Here is an 18,373-nt window from a genome sequence, read left to right as displayed (position 1 = left end):
CCTTTCATTAAATTGTCTTTGAACTTGGAGCTAAGGCTGCCATCCATTCTTTGCCAGGATCCTAACTGCTACAGGGCCTAGTGCATAGTATGAGCTATTTTCATATACAAATTATGATTAAGCACATGCTCTAGTTTCCCCTTCCCAACCCACAGCCCTCAAAATGTCATTAAAAGTATCTATTTTTTAAATTCTTTGCCAGTGCTAGAATAACAAGAGGTCAGAAATTGTGAGGAATCCCTGAAAGACAGAGATTGATGGAACTGGATGGACAGGGGAAATGACAGCCCACAAGCCACGCAGATGAAAGCCTCTGAGAGAGGAGAGACCAGCTTTAAGGAAGCTTTCAGCTCACAGATGCCAAGCCAGGAGGCAGGAGGAAGCCTGGACCCCCATCAAGACAAGGTTGGAGAATTCCAGCAGAAGCAGCGGGAGAATTTGGCTCTCCCCGTGCCCCCCTCAGCAGCACAGGTCAAGTCTGGGTAGCAGTGGAGTCTGCCAGGTAGTAGCAGCGAGTGGGGCACTTGGGGCAGCATCCTAGGACTGATATCCACCTAGCAGCGGGGGGGGCACCCTCATCCAGAAGGGCAGCCACCGGCACACGCTGTTGCCAGCAAGTCTCATCCCTCCCCAGTAGTCACCAGTCCAGGCTATGTGCAATAGTCACAAGCCTTACCGACAGGATAACCTGAAATCTCAAGACAAAGTTGAGTGCACAACCAAATTCACCAACCACTGAGGAAAACCAACAACATGAAAAACAAACACCAAGTTCGATAAAGAGAACTAACATCCACGGAAATAGAACTACTAACTGAATAAGCCCTCAAATAAGAATAATTAATATCTTCAAAGAGATGAGCCTTCTAACGCTTTTAGGCTTACCCTAAAAAAGACTGAATTGGAAATCTTATCAATTAAAAATGTGACCTGGGAGGGTGGTGGTAGGAAATACATCCACTACACACCAATTAGAATGGCTAAAGTCAAAAAAGATTGACAATTCCAAGGTGGGTAAGAATGTGGAAGGACTAGAACTCCCATATGCTGCTGGTGGGGATGAAACCATCTGGAAAATAGTTTGGCAGTTTCTTAAAAATTTAAACATACACATACCACACCATTCAGCCATTCTCCTCCTAGGTATTTATCCAAAAGAAATGAAAACATATGTCCATACGAAGACTTGTACATGTTCATAACAGTTTTATTTGTAATAGCCAAAACTTGGAAACAACCCAAATATCCAGTAACAATTGGGATTAACCAACTGAGGGTATAGCCATACGATGGAATACCACTCAGCAATATAAAGAAATGACCAATTGATGTACATTAAACATGGATGACTTGAAATAAATATGCTGAGTGAAAGAAGCCAGAAAATAAGAGTACACACTGATGATTCCATTTATATAAAACCCTAGAAAATGCAAACAAATCTATGATGACAAAAAGCAGATCAAAGTGTCCCTGCGGAGAGGGATGGGGGAGGGAAGGTCAGGAAGGAGAAATTATAAAGGGATATAAGCAAACTTTCAGAGATGATGGATATGGTCATTATCTCGATTATGATAATTTCACAGGTGTATACCTATGTCAAAACTTAACAAATTATACACTTCAAATATGTACAGTTTATTGTATGTCAATTATACCTCAATAAAGTTGTTTTTAAAAAACTTTTTGGACTGTAAAAAAAAGAAAAGTTTGTATTGGAAAAGGGGAGTTAAAATGAACAATATTTTCCTCATCTATTTTTATGTATGTTAGTTTATACAGGGTACCTCTGAGTGAAAGAGTAAGAGATATAATTAGTAGTCACTTGACAAATCTTAATAAACATTTGGGGGCATATATTTTCCAGAAAGTGAGAGAGTTAATGACTCCAATATCCAGGTAATACATCCTTTTGCAATTCCAGTGTTTTCCAATTCTCAATGCTTATAACAAAATTACACGAGTACCCACTTGACTGACAGCTAATAGAAAAAAAATTTCTAATGCTTTGATGAGAGATCATGAAGTGATTTTTGGCATACTACTCAGAAGAGGTTCATAGAATCAAGTAGCATTACTATAGCAAAAAGTCACCTCTACTAGTTTATGTGATCACAGATTCTCAATGTTTACATTTATAAGAACAAAAGTAGGTTATCTGAAGATAACAAACAGAAAAACCGGCAAATGTGACCATGGAAAATATGTAAGATATTCATAAACATTAAGATTGAGAAAGAAGACAGTCACAGATGCACAGGAGCCTTCTAAATACTTAAGAGAATATTACAAGGTTTTCCCTGGCATTCCAGTGGTTAGGACTCCGCCTTTCCAGTGCAGGGGGTGTATGAGTTTGATCCCTGGTCGGGGAACTAAGATCCTGCATGCCGCTGGGCGCAGCCAAAAGAAAAGAGAGAATATTACATATGATTTTACATTAATAAATTTGAAATTTTTGACAGATGTCCATGTGTTATTCTGGGAAAATGTTGGTATTTTACCAAAATTGACCCAAGGAAAACTAAAAGTCCAGAAAAGAGTAATAAAGATGTAAAAAATTAAAAATCCACTCGAGATTTTTTAAACTTAGGATGGAAAGTCAGAGATGGTTGTTGGAAGATGAATGGATGCTAGAGGCAATGGCAATCACATGTCTACTGTACGGACCCATGTATACCCAGGGACCTAACATATGACAAGGGTTGCAGTTCAAGGAGTAGAGAAACTTGGCTACTCGATAAATGACATAGGCCAACTGGATATGCATTTGGAAAAAAATAAATTATATTCTCTACCATATGTCATTCACAAACATTTATTCCAGGTGAATTAAAGAAAGAAACATAAAGGACAATACTGTACAAGCAATCAAAGAAAACAAGGAAATAGATAAGTAACCTTGGGTAGAGAAGGTCTGCTGACACAAGACACAAAATATAAAAGGCAAAAATTTGACAAAATAAACTCCAAAACAATTATGGATAAACTGGAAGAAAGAACTGGCTGTATATCTATCTATCTACCGACAAATGAAACAGACTGTATTAAAATTTTTACGCCTATTAGTTTAAAAGAGACAACCCAGTAGAAAAATAAGCAAACACATAAGAGAGCAAATCCAAATGGCCAATAAACCTATAAAAAGATGTTTCATCTCATTAGTAATTGGGAAAATCGTATTAAAATAAAAACAAAAGACTCTTTCCTTATCAGATGGGCAAAAATTAAAAGAGTGGTGACTTCAAATGTTGGGGTGGGAATGGGGAAGTGTGTGTTTTCATAAACTACTGATGTTTAATTCAGGGTGAGGTGGGCAGATGGTAGGAAAAGAAAGAATATACTAAGGGGAGGCGCAAAATGAAACTCAAAAGCCCCCATCATAGATAATCTATCAGAGTGACTCATAGGAAACAAGTACTTCTTGTGGGTGTTGAGGGGAACCTCTTGAAAGAACACGGGGGTTTGAAAAGCATTGAGTGTAAGAACCACAAGACCTTGTAGGAGGGTTTTCAAAGCAATCATGCTTTCCCCTCACCCCCCTCCCAACCCTCCCCCCAGCGAGGGCACACTTCCAGAAGGACTGACATCTCTCTCCCCATCACTGAAAATGTCAGAGAGGGTTCCAGTACCCAGAGCTGGCACCGACATCCACCTTTGAAATGAGCACGGGCTTGGAGTCAGACACTCTCTTGGCACATAGATCAATGGAACAGAATAGAGAGCCCAGAAATAAACCCATGCACTTATGGTCAATTAATCTTTGACAACGGAGGCAAGAATATACAACGGAGAAAAGACAGTCTCTTCAATAACAGTATGAAGGGTCCTCAAAAAACTAGAAAGAGAACTGTCATATGATCCAGCAATTCCACTCCAGTATATCCAGAAAAAACAAAAACACTAATTCAAAAAATGCACCCCAATGTTCACAGCAGCACTCTTTACAATAGCCAAGACATGGAAGCAACCCAAGTGCCCATCAGCAGACACACAGATAAAGAAGATGTGGTATTATATATGTGTGTGTATACACACACACACACACACACACACACACACATTACTCAGCCATAAAAAACGAATGAAATTCTGCCATTTGCAGAAACAAGAATGGACCTAGAGAATATCATGCTTTGTGAAATAAGTCAGAGAAAGACAAATACTATATGATATCACTTATATGTGGACTCTAAAAAACACAACAAACCAGTGAATACAACCAAAAAGAAGCTGACTCACAGATACAGAGAACAAATTATTGGTTACCAGTGGGGAGGGGGAAGGGGGGATGGGTAATACAGGGGTAGGGAAGTAAAAGGTACAAACTATTAGGTATAAAATAAGTTACAAGGATATACTGTACAACATGGAGAATATAGCCAATATTTTATAAGAACTATAAATGGAGTATTACCTTTAAAAATTGTGAATCACTATATTACATACCTGTAACATATAATATTGTACAGCAACTACACTTCAATAAAAAAATAAGTAAATAAATAAAATATAAAATTAAACACATGAGATTCTACTGTGAGCCACAAAACTAGCGAGAAGTTTTTAAAAAATGGAATAGGTGGTGCTGGCCAGGCATGAGAAACAGTGAGCTCCTTAATTGCTATTTGAGACTATCCAATAGGACATTTCTGGAGGACAAATTGAAAACCTTTATAATGGTTTACTTAGGAAATATTCCCTTTATTTAGGAAATAAGCAGAGGTTGGCACTGCCATTCGCAGATTTAGGGGTATCCACCCAGATAACTCTAAGCGCCTCAGTCCTGCCTTCCCCACCCCACCCCATCCACAGAGAAGGTGAGCAACAATTTCCTTCCACACGGGCCCCAGTCCACAGGCCCCGCAGCCCCACACTCGCGATGGAAGGGCAGGGCGGTGCGAGAGAGAGAAAGACAACTGAGTCTGGCTGGAACTGTAACATATGAAGCTGGAAACCGGGCTGATGGTGTCCCTACGCAGTGCCAGAAAAGGCTGCCTTAACCAGCAAGAGGGACAAAGAAGCTGCCCAGAGAGGCCAAGAAGAGGGTGAGGGTGTGTCATTCAGGTCCTCAGAGTGGCAGACGCCACGATGGGATCAGATGTGCAAGAGATTTATTTGTGGAAACCCCTGTGAAGGATAAAGGAGGAGGCGGCAGAAGGCAGGAAGAGCCTGCAGATCACGATGCGGGTCTGACGCCCGTGAAGGGAGAGAGGAAGCGAGAGCCCCACGCTGCAGGGTGGGTCTGGGGAACCCCAAGCCAGACCAATGGGGAGGCCCCAGGCAAGGCTGCCACGGGCAGAAACAGCGTGGCTAGTGGCTCGAGAGCCCTGCCGGCCTCAGCCATCGTCTGGGAGAGCCCGAGCGGGGAAAGGGATGGAGACGGAGCGCGGCCTTGGTGCGTGCTGGATCGAAGCTGCAGTGGCTGGAGTTGTGCCATTTGCTCTTGCAGAGGGTACTCCTGAAGGGGGATTGGAGCGGCGCACCCCCGTTGATGCTGCAGAGGACTTCTAGGGCTCCCTGGACAGTATTCCAGTTCCCAGTCCTGGTCGTCCCAAGACCCCGCCGCACCTCCATCAGGGTCCCAGGAGCTCCTTCCACTGATCACAGTTTTACAATCCCCTCATCCCTGGCAGAGAAGTGCTGAACCACCGCACATACGGACACACATGCACATATGGACACACATGCACACTGGCGAATACACCACTGCACTCACATTCAGAAGCCACACAGAGCATGCCTGGACTCTGCTGTGCTGGGAAATAACCCCAGGAGGCCTCCCCCCTCCAAGGCTGGGGAGATCACCAACCCTATGCAGTCAGAGCTCTGGATTCCATTCTCACCACCCCCAGCTGACCTTGGAACTACCACCCAGAGGGTCTGATTCCCCTAGTCCTGGAAGAGCTTAGAGAGAAGCCTCAGGTCAGCACTCTCTCTGCCTCACTCTCCCTACTGCCTCTTTACACACCAATTTCTCAACACAAGTGTGCTCAAGCCTTCAGGGGCCTAAAGGGACCAAGGGGAGCCTGCAGGGATAAGAAAAGGAAATAGAGGTTGAGGACCACCCTCCTTCATAGCCCTTGAAATTCCATTTTGTTCCATTTCCCTGGATATAACAGTCCTTCACACTTTAGCGTGAATTAGCCGGTTATGTTGCCTTCTTCAAGAAGGGGCTCAGCACGTCAGCCGTGGGCATCCAGAGTGAGATGGTCAAACATGATTGGGGATGTGAAGGAAGGAGAGAGACATCCAGGAAAATCCACCTTCTCTGAGAATCAGATGCACTACAGGCAGGTGCTCTTGGCTCTCCCTGCCCTCCCATCCTTACTCTGAAGTAGCAGGGACCCCAGCTTGCATCAGTTCTGTAACACCTGACCCACACTAAAGACATAGGCAGCCAAGCGCACTTCACATTTAACCACTTTTAATGCTCAAAAGCTCTGTACAAAAAAAAAAAAAAAATCACGAATGAATCCTCACAACACCCCTGTGAGGTAGGTAGGCAAGTATTATTCTCCCATTTTACAGATAGGGAAACTGAGGCAGAGAGGTGATGTGACCAGCCAGTAGTCCCAGCACAGCTGAAAGTCAGGGCCAACCGTGAGAATGCAAAGGATCCCTCCCAGTTCAGCCCTGATCTCTGACCCCTCATCTAGACCTTGTCTGCAACAAAATTAACACTTTTTACTACATGCAAAAATAAAACCAAAAACAACAACAAATCTGAAAAGGTAGTGAACAGACATACAGTAGATTTGCAAAAGAATTCAGCCAAAATGGTCATAAATTTTCCAACACTAGGTAGATGTGAACAACTTTGGCCTCTTCCCCCTTTTCAAAACACCATGACCGGTGACACATCACCCGTTTCTCTGCACAAGTGCCGGTGTCCAACCAAGAGAGACCTCCCTGGCCCCAACGAGCCAGGCCAGAAGGACAGCGTCCACACCATTCAGCCCCTGTGCTTCGGGGGACACCAGCCCTAAGAGGGAGAGCCGCAGACTCAGCTCAACACCGCCTGCCTCTCCGAGCAACCCTCCCACTGTCTGCACAGAGCTGGTCCCAGCAGCTGCTAACTCAGCAGCACTTGACCCTTTGCCCCCACTGGAACGCAGCTCAAGGATGCTCAGCAAGAATGGCCTGGAATCCAAGTGCCCCCTCACGCCATCCTTGGCCCACTCTCACACGTCCCACTGCTCACTCAGGGTCACCCGGCGGTCTCCGGGGCTCCTGCCACAGCAGGTCGGGGCACAGGCCACTCTGGATGGCGGGGCAGGGAGGCAGTGCTTCCCTAGACCTCCCGCCCATGGTTCCAGAGAAATGGAGCTGGTCTTTTCCACAGGGCTGCATGCACCTTCTGGAAGCTCTTTCTTCCCCCGAGAGGGACTCCATTTCATTTTCAGCTCCCTGGAAACCTCCAAAGTCCTGCCAGCCCAGAGGAGGGGAGAGGGCAAAGGAAGGAGAGGCAGAGGCCCCTATGGGACCCACCGGGCACGTGGTTGTCCTTCTTCAAGTCTCCAGGTTGAGACGAGGCATGAGAGGCAAGAAAACTGGGTAAAGCTGCCTTTAAGGTAACAAATCAGCCAGCACACAATCCACTCCCCAGGGAGCCCGGGGCCCCCAGGGCAGTGCTCAGGCAGCAAAACGGGGAGAAGCTGCACGGGAGAAGCTGCATGGGAGAACCACGAGAGAGGGAAAGAGGGAAACCAACACTGGCCAGGGCCGCTCCGCACCAGGGGCCATCAGAGCCGCTCGGGGGAGAGGTGGGCGAAGCGGCGAGGGGCTTCGCTTGGCGACTTGGGGAGTGAGCTCCTTGGAGACGTCATGCCACACCCGCCTTCCTGCAGGCCCTCCCCGCGCCTGCCATTCACAAGGTAACACCGTGCACCAACTATCCTACAAAAACTCTTTCAGAAAAGGGGTCCCCACCCATGCCAGTCACTCTGCTAAGCTGAGGAATCATTTCTCAGGGCCACTGTCAGTGAAGAGCACCGGCACCCCCAGCCTGCGAGGGTAGGAGGTGGCCCCGCGGGAGGCGACGGTAGCAGGGGCAGGGGGAGTGCGTCCTACAGGAAGTCCCATTCCTACAGGAAGTCCCCTGCAGCGGAGGGCTCGGGGCTGTGGCTCTGCTCCTGCCACCGGCAGCGCAGCCTCGAGAAGGGCTGGTCCTCCACGCTCTCAAGCTCGGGGAAGCCCAGCTGGTTGAGGATCTCGTAGATGCCGGCCTTTGCTGCCACCTGGGGAGGACAGCAGAGATGGGGGCAGAGCTCCAGGGAAGGGGGGTAATCATTCAGGTCCCCCGTCCCCCTCTGTCACACCGTCCTCCCCTCACTGGGCTCTGCAGATACAGGCGAGTCTGGGGCCCAGCGCTGCCTCCCCCCAGCTCAGTGACCTGCACAAGTTTGCATCCTGATTACTATTAACTGCTCTGCGCTTCCATTTCCTTATAATGGGACTGCACAGTGTGGAGGGCGACACTGCACAGAAAGCGCCCGGCAGGGAGTGAGCAAGCGGAGAGCAGCGCGGGAGGCCAAGCACACCCCATGCCTGTGTAGCCCCGACGCTCCCATGGGGACCTCAGGAGCAGGGGCCCAGCTGCTCCCGGTATTACAGCTGGGCCCTCAGGGAGCGCTGGGGAAGGCAGTGTGGATGCAGCAGCCAGCAAGAGCCCTTTGGCTGTGAGTTCCAGCTGTGGAGCAGGCAGGCCCACCAAGGGCCTCAGCTCAGGCGGGTTAACTGGGGCCTCCCTGGACACTCTCCACACAGCCCTATGGCCCAGACCCTGGCACTAGACTCAAACCACTCAACGACCAGCCTCCTTCTCTCCCCACCGTCCCGGGGGATGGGGAGGATGCAAGCTCCACTCCAAACAGAGGTCCCCGGGCAACCCGCACCCCTGCCCTCTGTTCATCCCCCGAGGCTGGAACCCACGCTCGGGGCTGGACCAGCAGTTCTCGCCCTCCTTGACGTCCCCAAACACCCACCAGCCAGGTTCAGCCGGCGAGCTCCGCAGCCCCTGGTCCCCCTGATTTCAGCTCTCCGAGCAGAACCCAAGCAGAAGTGTCCTAGGCCTCCCACCACCTTCACCTCCACCTCCAAGAGGAAGCTGAGCCCAAGGCCTGCTCAAGAGGGTAGCCCCAATGTGGCCTTGGTGTGACCCACGCCCTATCAGGACCACCCGGAAGGCTCATCTTCAGCAGAAATGCCCGGCAGCCACCACTCCTGCCACCAGGCCCTGTGGTGGTCTCCCTGCCTCTGTTCCCTCACAGCTCTGACCCCACGTGCACACCAACCTAAGCCCCCCTACCCTTCCTATACCCATCACAGCCTCCCATCCTCCTGCACACCTGCCCCACGGGAGCTAATTTCAGCCCTGAGTCCAGATTAGAACTGCCAGGACAGTCTGGTGAGGTCAGTAGGGGCCAGTGTCCCAGCGGAAGGGTAATTACAGGCCCCTCTGCCAAGGAGGGAAGGAGGCCTTTCTCCTGCCTTAGAGGTGCCGAGGCAGCGGCTCTTCCTCTAAAAGCAGCCAAACTGGGGGAAGAATCAGGAAGAGCCACGCAGAGAGGGAGGGTGGAGGCGGCATGAGAGGGCAGCGTCTCAGGCCAGACATGGTGGGCTTTGGAGCCAAACAACCTGCTCTAACGCTGACCGTGAACACAGCACTTAACTTCTCTGTGCTCAGTCTCCTCCTCTGTAGAATGGGAGCATACAGTCGCCACGTAAGGCAGACCCGCTCACACAAGCTCTGGCAGATGGCACTGTATGCATCTCATGGAATCCCCACCACAGCCTCCTGAGGTGGTGCTGACGTTTTAACGCCGAGGACAGCAGCTCAGAGGGGCTAACTAACTTGTCCGAGGTCACGGTTGCAAGGCAGCAGCGGCCGAGCCACAGCGGGAAGCCAGAAGGGCACAGGGGAGGGATGAACACAACAGTGGGCGTGAAGCACCCAGGTGACGCTGGCCTGGGGGACACAGGCAGGGAGCAGGAGCCCAGCCCAGCACCCGCCCTGCTGTGTCCCCAGGCACCTCGTCTCCTCCCTCCCCCTCCTCACCCACCCACTCACTCACTGCCTGCTGAGCACAGAGGCTGTGCTGGGGACCCAGAGCTGAACGAGACACAATCTCAGCCACAGGGAAGCGTCCTGTACAGTGAGATGAGAACTCTGCCCACTCAACAGGGAGCCTGTCCCTGGGCCCGGGGAAGACGCACAGGGCGGTCCCGGCCCCCGCCCCTGCCCTCACCTCCCGCATCCAGGCGCTGAAGGGCCTCTGCCAGGAGCCGGCCTTCTCCAGGTGGAGGTACGCATTGAAGAGCACCAGGCAGACGTAGCGTTCCAGGTACTGCAGGCTTCGCAGCTGCAGCCTCCGGGCCTCCCGCTCTGACTTGGCCGCTTTCGCCTAGAGGACGGACAGCACGGGGCGGGAGTCAGAGTGGGTGCTCATCCCCAGCCAGGGACACTCCACACACCACACACTCCACACACACTCTACACACATACACACACCCGACTCACACACTCACAGACTCTCACAATCGTACACAGCACACACACACTCACACACATATACACACACTCACACATACCTCACTCACACACCACATGCCCTCGGTCACACACACCCCACACACAACACAGTCACATACACACACACGCACCGCATACACACACCCACATACTCACACACATACAGACACACTCTCACACAACACACATAGTCTCCAAGGCTGGGGGCAGAGCGCAGAAAGACCACAGAAGCAGGGTCAGCAACAGGGGCGAGAGCTCAGGGAGGGACAGGCTGGGATGCAGGGTGGGGCATCGGCCTTCTGAACGGCAATCCTGAGCACCTTCTAGGAGAAGAGGCCACGCCAGGGAGGGAAGGGACAGCCAAGTGACTAAAGGTAGCTTCCCAGAGAGCACAGGATGCAGCTGGGCCTTGAGGGCCTGGGTGGACTCGGATGAAGACAGTGAGCACCAGACGGGGAGGCCAGAGGTGAGGATGGTGCCCAGCAGGTAGGGGGACTGGGAAGGGGCTGGCCTGGCTGGAACAACGGTGCGAAGGGACAAGACGGGAACTGGGTTGGCCCCCAACTCTAGAAGCCACCCTGGTGCTGAGAAGTCTACCCTCTAAGCCAGCTTCCCAACCCTGGCGTGCAGATGCCTGGGCCCCACCCCGGACCAATCAGACGAGAACCTCCGCGGGGTGGGCTGGGCACAGGGACTGTGAAAAGTCCCCGGGGCCATTCTAGGGAGCCAGGGTTGAGCTCTGTGGCTTTAGCACCGGGGAGCCACTGAAGCTTTGAGAATAGGAGTGACCTGTTAACGGAAGACTCACGGGAGACTAACGCTCAGAAGGAAGAGGCCTTACATGGGGTCCCCTCCAGGTCCTCCTCCGTGTCGGGCTCAGTGGGAAGGCGGGGGGACAAGGCCCAGGACACACAGAGCCAGCTCTCCCCCTGCCGGGTGTCTGCCACCATATCTGAGCGTGCTCCTCCAACCCACCACAGATGGACCGTCACCCTAGGGGGGAGCCCGGGGGACTGAACGCCACACCTCACCTTGCACTTGCACCCTCCCCCTGCGCGCCCACACCCGCACCCACCCTGGCCTCCTTCCAGGGCCCACGGCAGCTCTCTCTGCTCCAAGAAGAGGATGTGGCATAGCGGCCGTACCTTCAGGCACCGGGAACACCCAGGAGAGGGCGCAGCCAGCCCCCGGGGCCTCTGGGAACCAGGAAGGGCAGTCTCCCAACAACTGGGCCACAGCTGGAAGCCCTACCACGCAGGCACACATCAGCCTACACGAGTCTCCTCCGGGCCGCTTCAGGAAGGCTCCTGGGTGGGCCCCCGCCCCAGACATGACACGACCCACAGCCCTAAGAACCGCGAGCTGGAGCGGGCTTGCCTGTGGGGCCTGGAGTCCCGCACCCCCCACTTCTGCCTCAGGTGACTCAGCCTCTGGTGCCTCTGCCGTCTTTGCCCCCAGGGTCATGGGAGTGGACGGCTGGCCCACCACACCATCCAGAAGGAGCTCTAGAACCTTGGGGACGGCGAACAGGGCCCAGCTGGGGCAAGGGGACCACAGCCAGCGCCCTGACTCCCTGGGAGACACGACTGGGTTCTGGTCCCAGCTCTGCCATTTAAACTCTCAGCCCCACGTTGCTGGAGGTCACATTGCTCGGTAAAGTATGGCATGAGGAAGCACCTATAAACCCTGGGGGGCCACACGGGTCCAGCCATTCACAGAATGGGGGCCACAGCCATGGCACAAAGGTGGGGCACACACAGGCCCTGGCCGCAGAGACACTCGTGGTCTGGGGGAGACAGGGGACAACTTCCAAACACCCAGAGCAGCCAGACCACGGGATCGAGGCAAGGCAGGTAGTGGATGAGGGAGGGCCTCCAAGAGGAGGAGGATTTGAGGTGCCCTGAGAGGGGGAGGAAAGGGTCAAAGAGTGAGGTGGGTTCAAGGGAGGCAGAGAGGGAGGGGCTTGTAGCAGCAGGGGGCCCAGAGCCAGGCAAGCCCTGACCCTACAGACAAAGGGGCCAGTGAGGGCTTCTGGCAGATATGAGGGTAGGAATGTCCCCAGGGCCACTGGTGCGGGAAGTTGACTGGGGCTATAGGGGCAGGACGCCTACTGTTTTAAGGATGGATCAACCAACCAAGTGCTCAAAGCAAAGCAGTTTTGCTTAGAAATTAGGCAGTGGACCAAAAAAATATATATATATATTTTACCTAAATACAAACTGCGGCCAATACAGCACGACACGGCCTGTCTCTAAGGGTGACTATTGCATGCCGCGCGGAGCTGGGCATTCACCACCCGATCCCTTACGCTGCTCCCCAGTCTCCATCCAAAGGCTGGGAGCCTAGTTAAACACATTTTCTTAGAAAGAAGGAAAGGAATTCACCCCCAGTGCCACCAGGCAGAGTCATTTTAAACTACTTTCAAGAGCTCAGAAGGAACTTCCTGTGGGTGTGAAGAGGCCTCAGCTCGGGACTTGGCCCCGGGGGCAGAGCCGCAGCAGCTCTATCCTCTTGGCGCCCCTGCTCCAGAGGGGACCGAAGCCTGCTGCCCCCGAGACTCCAGCAAGGATTCTGAGGAACATCTTGGGTGGAGAGGTCAAGTGATTCCTTCCGAGCCCCTACTGGCAAGGTAGGGTGGAATTATCTCTAAATTCAGACCACTGGGTCAAGGTGACGCCTGACACCCACCGGAAGGTTCCGTGGGCGCTTCCTGCCCGACCGCAGTCTGTGATTTGAGACAATGATCCATCTTCCTAGCAAAGCCCTGGTTTCCTTAAAATCACCCCAGGTTGGCACTGTCTGGGGAGGAGGACAGGCCAGACACCTCCAGTAGACAAAAATAGTGCAGCTGTTTTTACATGGCCTGGCAGGCCAGGCTGTCATTAGCTGTGGTGGAGCCGACAAGGCTTCCTCGTCCATTGGGGACTAAGCACTAAAACAGACGGGGCCCAGGGAAGGTGGCCAGGGCCCTGAGTTCGTCAGGCCTCTCAAGCCTCCAGTCTGCCCAGCATCAACGCGGGCCCCGAGATGCACTGCTCCTTGCTGGGCCACTTGGGAGAGGCCCATGGAGGCAGGGCTGGAAAGCCTCCCCGGGTGTGCCCAGGCCCCCTGCATGCAGGTGCCAGGCTGAGCACAACGCACGTAGATCTGACGAGGAGATTCTAATAGGTCCTCCAGCAAACCCATGAAGCAAGAGGGACATTTCATGGTGCAGATGGGGCTCAGCAAGGTCACAGAGTTCCAAGCTGGGACGTGAACTCCAAAACCCCAGCTCTCCTAACACCCTAGGCCTTTCCACCACAGTCAAGTTCAAGTGCTCCCTGCCTCACTCTTCCTCCTGCCTGGAATGCCCTACCCTCCGCCGGGGCTGGCCGCGTTCAGCTTTCCCTCCAGGCCCTGGACAAGCCACTGCTCTCCCGAGGCTCTGAACCATCCAGCCCCACCGCGCGCCCTTCTCAGCCTCCTCTGCCCTGCACCAGTTCACTAACTACTGCATTACATTCCATCGTGAGGGCTTCTAATTGCTTCTCCAAGGCATGACGGGTCTCCTCAAGACAGCGATACGCCGGGGCGACAGGCACCAGATTATAGCCAGGTTTCCATCTCCGCCTCCTTCCCGCCGCCCTGAGTGTCTGACTAGGACCCAGCGTGCAGAGGGTGCTCAGCTGGTCAACGGGCACTCACTCCCTGGGTCCTGTCACCCTTTCAGTGTCATACTCTCAGTGTCATCTAGGACCGAGCTTCCAGATTCCCTGGGGACCCCCACGTGTGTACCTGCGCCGGAGGCTCCGGACTCAGACGTGCAACTGCTGCTCAAGAGCTCCGCATGGACAAGGTTTGGGCTCCTCAAATTCCACAACACACTCCACACGGGCCTCGGGACCGCTCCCCAAACCTGCCCTGCCCACAAGCTTGCCGTCTCATAGGCAACTCCTGCTGCTAAGGCCCAAACCGACATCCCTCCTCGACTTCTCCCTTTCTCAGCCCCACATCCAGCCAATCAGGGAATCCTGTCAACTCTATGTCAACACCCCCCCAGAAGCTGCCCCCTCTCACGCCCCAGTCAAGCCACCTCATCTCAGTGAGGGCGCCTGACTGGCCTCCCTGCCACCGCCCTCAACCCCCGCCCCTGCTGTCTATTCCCAGTGCGGCACCAGAGCGACCCTGCGGGAACCTGCGGTCATTACTGGAGCCTCCCTGCTGCCCTCTCCCCACCCGCTCCCCAGGAACAAGCATGGCCTGGAGACCACCGCCCTCCAGCTGAGGGGGGGTCCAGACCGGGCGGGCGGCCGACAGCCCTCAAAGATGGTCAGTTTCTAAGGGGCAGGGTCCCAGAGCTCAGACCCCACCCTTCTTCTCAAAATTGAACGCCATCCCCCTCCTTGGGAGCTTTGCATGAGTCCCTGCAGACTCCATCCTCAGGCCTGCGTGGGCTTGAGGGGCCTCACGCCCAAGGATGCTCTCCACGCCTAGTCCCCAGAAGGGAGAAAGGGGCCCTCGCCACAGAGGCAGGTAACTGATTTTCCAAAGCTGTCATATTTCGATCAGCACTTTCAAAGCATGAAGGGGCTAAACCTGGCACCATGTGCTTCTCTGATGTTCATCCAACAACCACCGTTCACCCTTAGACCAGGCTCTGGGATTCAGCGCTGACCAGACACGGTCCTGGCCTCAGGAGCCCACTGTCCCTACACATAACCAAGGGAGTCAGCCTGGTGTCCCGGCCACCGTACACCCCACTCCCACCTCACCAGTACCCAGGCAAGTGCTCACCACCACCCCTCAAGGCAGGCAGGGCAGCAGCAGTGACCCCGGGTGACAGATGGAAAAGCAGAGGCCCAGGCAGGTCAAAGTGATTTGCCCAAGGTTGTGCCGGAAGCTACTAGCAGAGCCTGGGCTAGAACCAGGGTTTCCAACCCCCTCCCAGGGCTCTTTTGGTTGCTGGAGAAGAGCGCCCTCTCCTGGAGACCAATCCTGTGGACAAAGAACCAAAAGATACAGAGATGGTAGGGGGCGGGTTTCCTATTTAATCACACAATGACTTACTCAACCGTCCGCTTTCCATCCGCTCACAGGCAGACATCTGTGAAGCCCTACTTGTGCCAGGCAGGGTCTGAGTCAGGGTTTCAGGGAGGAGCCCTTGCACGTGGACAGAGATGAGCAGCTGAAAGAGGCACCTTTAGTGACAACCACAAACTTGACAGTGACAGCGATAAGCACAGAGGCAGGGTCTCAGGGGACGGAGGGGGTGCGGGGGGAGGGGGAGGCAGGGAGACGGTGGGGTTGAGATCTGAACCCCTCCCAAACCACGGAAAATCCCAAGCCTGATGGCGCATGTTCAGAAACCACGCCTGGCACTCCGCCAGTGTTCACTGGATGGATGCCGTCGAACAAACCAGCATAGTCCCCCTGGAGGGTGGAAGCGGTTCCAGCTCAGCCGTATGATGGGAAGGAAGGGAAAGCAAGGGAGGTCTCAGCTACTGAGAACATGAGCCTACTCACACAACTCACACACTCTCACACTCACACTTACACACACAGACCCACACCCACACACTCCATCTGAATGAAAGCTGCTCACCAGTCCGCTGGCTCTATTTTGGCCTGGTTTGAAAGAGCCTTGGGAAGCAACCCTTTTCTTCCATCATATTTTACGTGACAGCTTGGCCCTGACCCAAACTCATTGCCTCTATAGGAATGGAGGAGGCATCATGGGCTGCAGCCCCCAGAGGCCAGGCAGCCTGAGACAGGCCTCGGCAAAGAGAGGCGTCCAGACTGCTACACCGGGGAAGGTCTGTCTCCACGGAAAATGTGTGTGCAGGTTTGGTCCCATGCCCTTCTACAGCCATGACCCGAGTGTGGGATGTCTTCTTGTCCTCTGGGCTCCTCCCCTTACTCAGGCGGGGAATACAAGGGCAAGGACCATGGCTTCCAGGCCTTATGCTTTCCCCCAGTGGGGCTGCAGATGGGCAAGGGAGGTAAAACTGCCCCCTCTTCCTTGGGCGGCAGTGTGGCACAGTGGAGAGGGCCCGATCTGGGAGTCGGGGGCTGGAGTCGTGCTCTCCTCCTGCCATCATCTACCAGCTGTGTGTCCTCGGACAAGCCTAGGGCCTCCCTTCCTCAAATGGAGGTAATGTTACAAGCTGCCTTGGTCAGGCACAGGCACACAGGGAAGACTAAGCCAGACTGTGGATGTGAAAATGTACAGTCAGCCTGGCGTGGACATCTCCCAGGCTGGTTCTGAGCCTGGCGTGGACACCACCCAGGCCCCATGTGTCCTTGGCCCCCCTGCCTCTAGCAATGGCCTCCAGCAACTCCCAGCCTCCCCTCATGAGCCCTTCCGTCTTCCCTCTCCCGGCCCACCCCCACCCAGTCACCCCCAGACCCTCATCACAGACTCCAGTGCCATCCGAGTCTGGAGGAACATTAGGGCTTACTGAGTACCTCCCCTCGGCTTTAGAGGAGCATCTCCCAAACCTCCCCTGGGGACGGGTAAATCCAAGGGGAAAGCAAGCACCGGCCCTGCCTTCCTGCCCTCATTGCATCTCGGGGAAGTCTCTTTCTGGAAGTACAGCAATTAATTAATGCAGAGGGAATGAGAGAGCCGGTATATCACCATTTTGCAAACCAATGAAATAAGGAATCCAGGGGATGAGCACCAGCAGCTGCCAGGTCACAGTAGAGACCACAGCAGCTTCCAGGCCCCCGTGGCAGCACACAGCACCACCTGTGACTGTGCCGGCCCAAAACCAAGCCAAATCTGGTCAAGCCTCTGCTCTACCCATTTACAGGAAGCACAGGAACTGCAACACAGGCTCAATTAAACCCACAGGTGCAATCAGCAAGATCCAGACTGTGGGACGCCCGGGAAGATAACCTGGTTACCTCATCACATTCACTTCAGGGGAGGAAAGGAGGAGAAATGTTCTAGATTCATTGAGACTTAAGGGCTTCATGAGCCAAATGCCACCTGTGGATCTTGTTTGGGTCCTGCTCCAACTGCAGAAATACGTCGTGAGATCAGTAAGAAAATCTAACACTGACTAGGTATTGGAGGATGAGAAATCACTGTCGTTTTAGGTGTGATAATGGCATTATGATGGTCTTTCTTTTTTTTGGCCACGCCGCAGCTTGCGAGATCTTAGTTGCCCAACCAGGGATCGAACCCGTGACCCCTGCAGTGGAAGCACAGCGTCCTAACCCCTGGACCACCAGGGAAGTCCCTATGATGGTCTTTTTTTTTAAAAGATCCCTTCTTTGATGGATATGCTGAAATATTTATAGAGGAAGTAATATGAGGTCTGGGACTTGTTTCAAAATAATCCAGTTGGGGTAGTGGGCGGCACTGGTAGGGCTTCAGATGAAATAAGACTGGCCCTGATTCCTGAAGCTGGGAGGTGGGCACACAAGGGTCTGTGAAATTATTCTCCCTACTTTGAATTGTTCTGTTTGAAATTTTCCAAAATAATTTGAAAAAATAAGTTCCTATTTTTCAACTCAGTCAATAATCCTACTTCTAAGAATCAGCCTACAGAAACAAGCCACACAGATGAAAGAGTAGCATGCGCTGTGAGGCTCGTGGTACCATCACCTGCCCAGAGAACAACAGGAAGTAATCTCATGGGCCACCTCCACAGGAAGAGCAGGTGATGCTGGAGTACATCCACTCAACCAGGTATTAGGCCGACATTACATAGGATGATGTAGAGGCTCTTCAACAGACAGGCTAAAGTGTCCACGAGCTCAAACTATTTATTAATGAGCCTCTCCTCATTCTACTAGAATATAAGCTCAGTGAAGCTTCACTCACTGTTCCATCCCCAGACACAGGACAGGCGCTCA

The 18,373-nt window shown here is 53.0% G+C and overlaps 1 protein-coding gene across 1 annotated transcript in view; it reads right to left on the bottom strand.

Moving 5' to 3' along the window:
* Window positions 1-8,084: 8,084 nt before the first annotated feature.
* PALD1 (phosphatase domain containing paladin 1) overlaps window positions 8,085-18,373 on the bottom strand; it is a gene marked incomplete at both ends in the record, with an annotated part of 49,313 nt that continues 39,024 nt past the window's right edge. Inside the window, 2 exons of the mRNA XM_079715652.1 lie at window positions 8,085-8,237; window positions 10,248-10,403. Coding sequence (XP_079571778.1) covers window positions 8,085-8,237; window positions 10,248-10,403 — 309 coding nt within the window. The remainder of the gene's footprint in view (window positions 8,238-10,247; window positions 10,404-18,373) is intronic.

Source organism: Hyperoodon ampullatus (genome assembly GCF_949752795.1).
Source record: "Hyperoodon ampullatus genome assembly, chromosome: 1".
NCBI classification, from domain to species: domain Eukaryota; kingdom Metazoa; phylum Chordata; class Mammalia; order Artiodactyla; family Ziphiidae; genus Hyperoodon; species Hyperoodon ampullatus.
The sequence above is the reverse complement of the archived record's forward strand: the minus strand, read 5'-3'. Positions and strand labels throughout refer to the sequence as shown.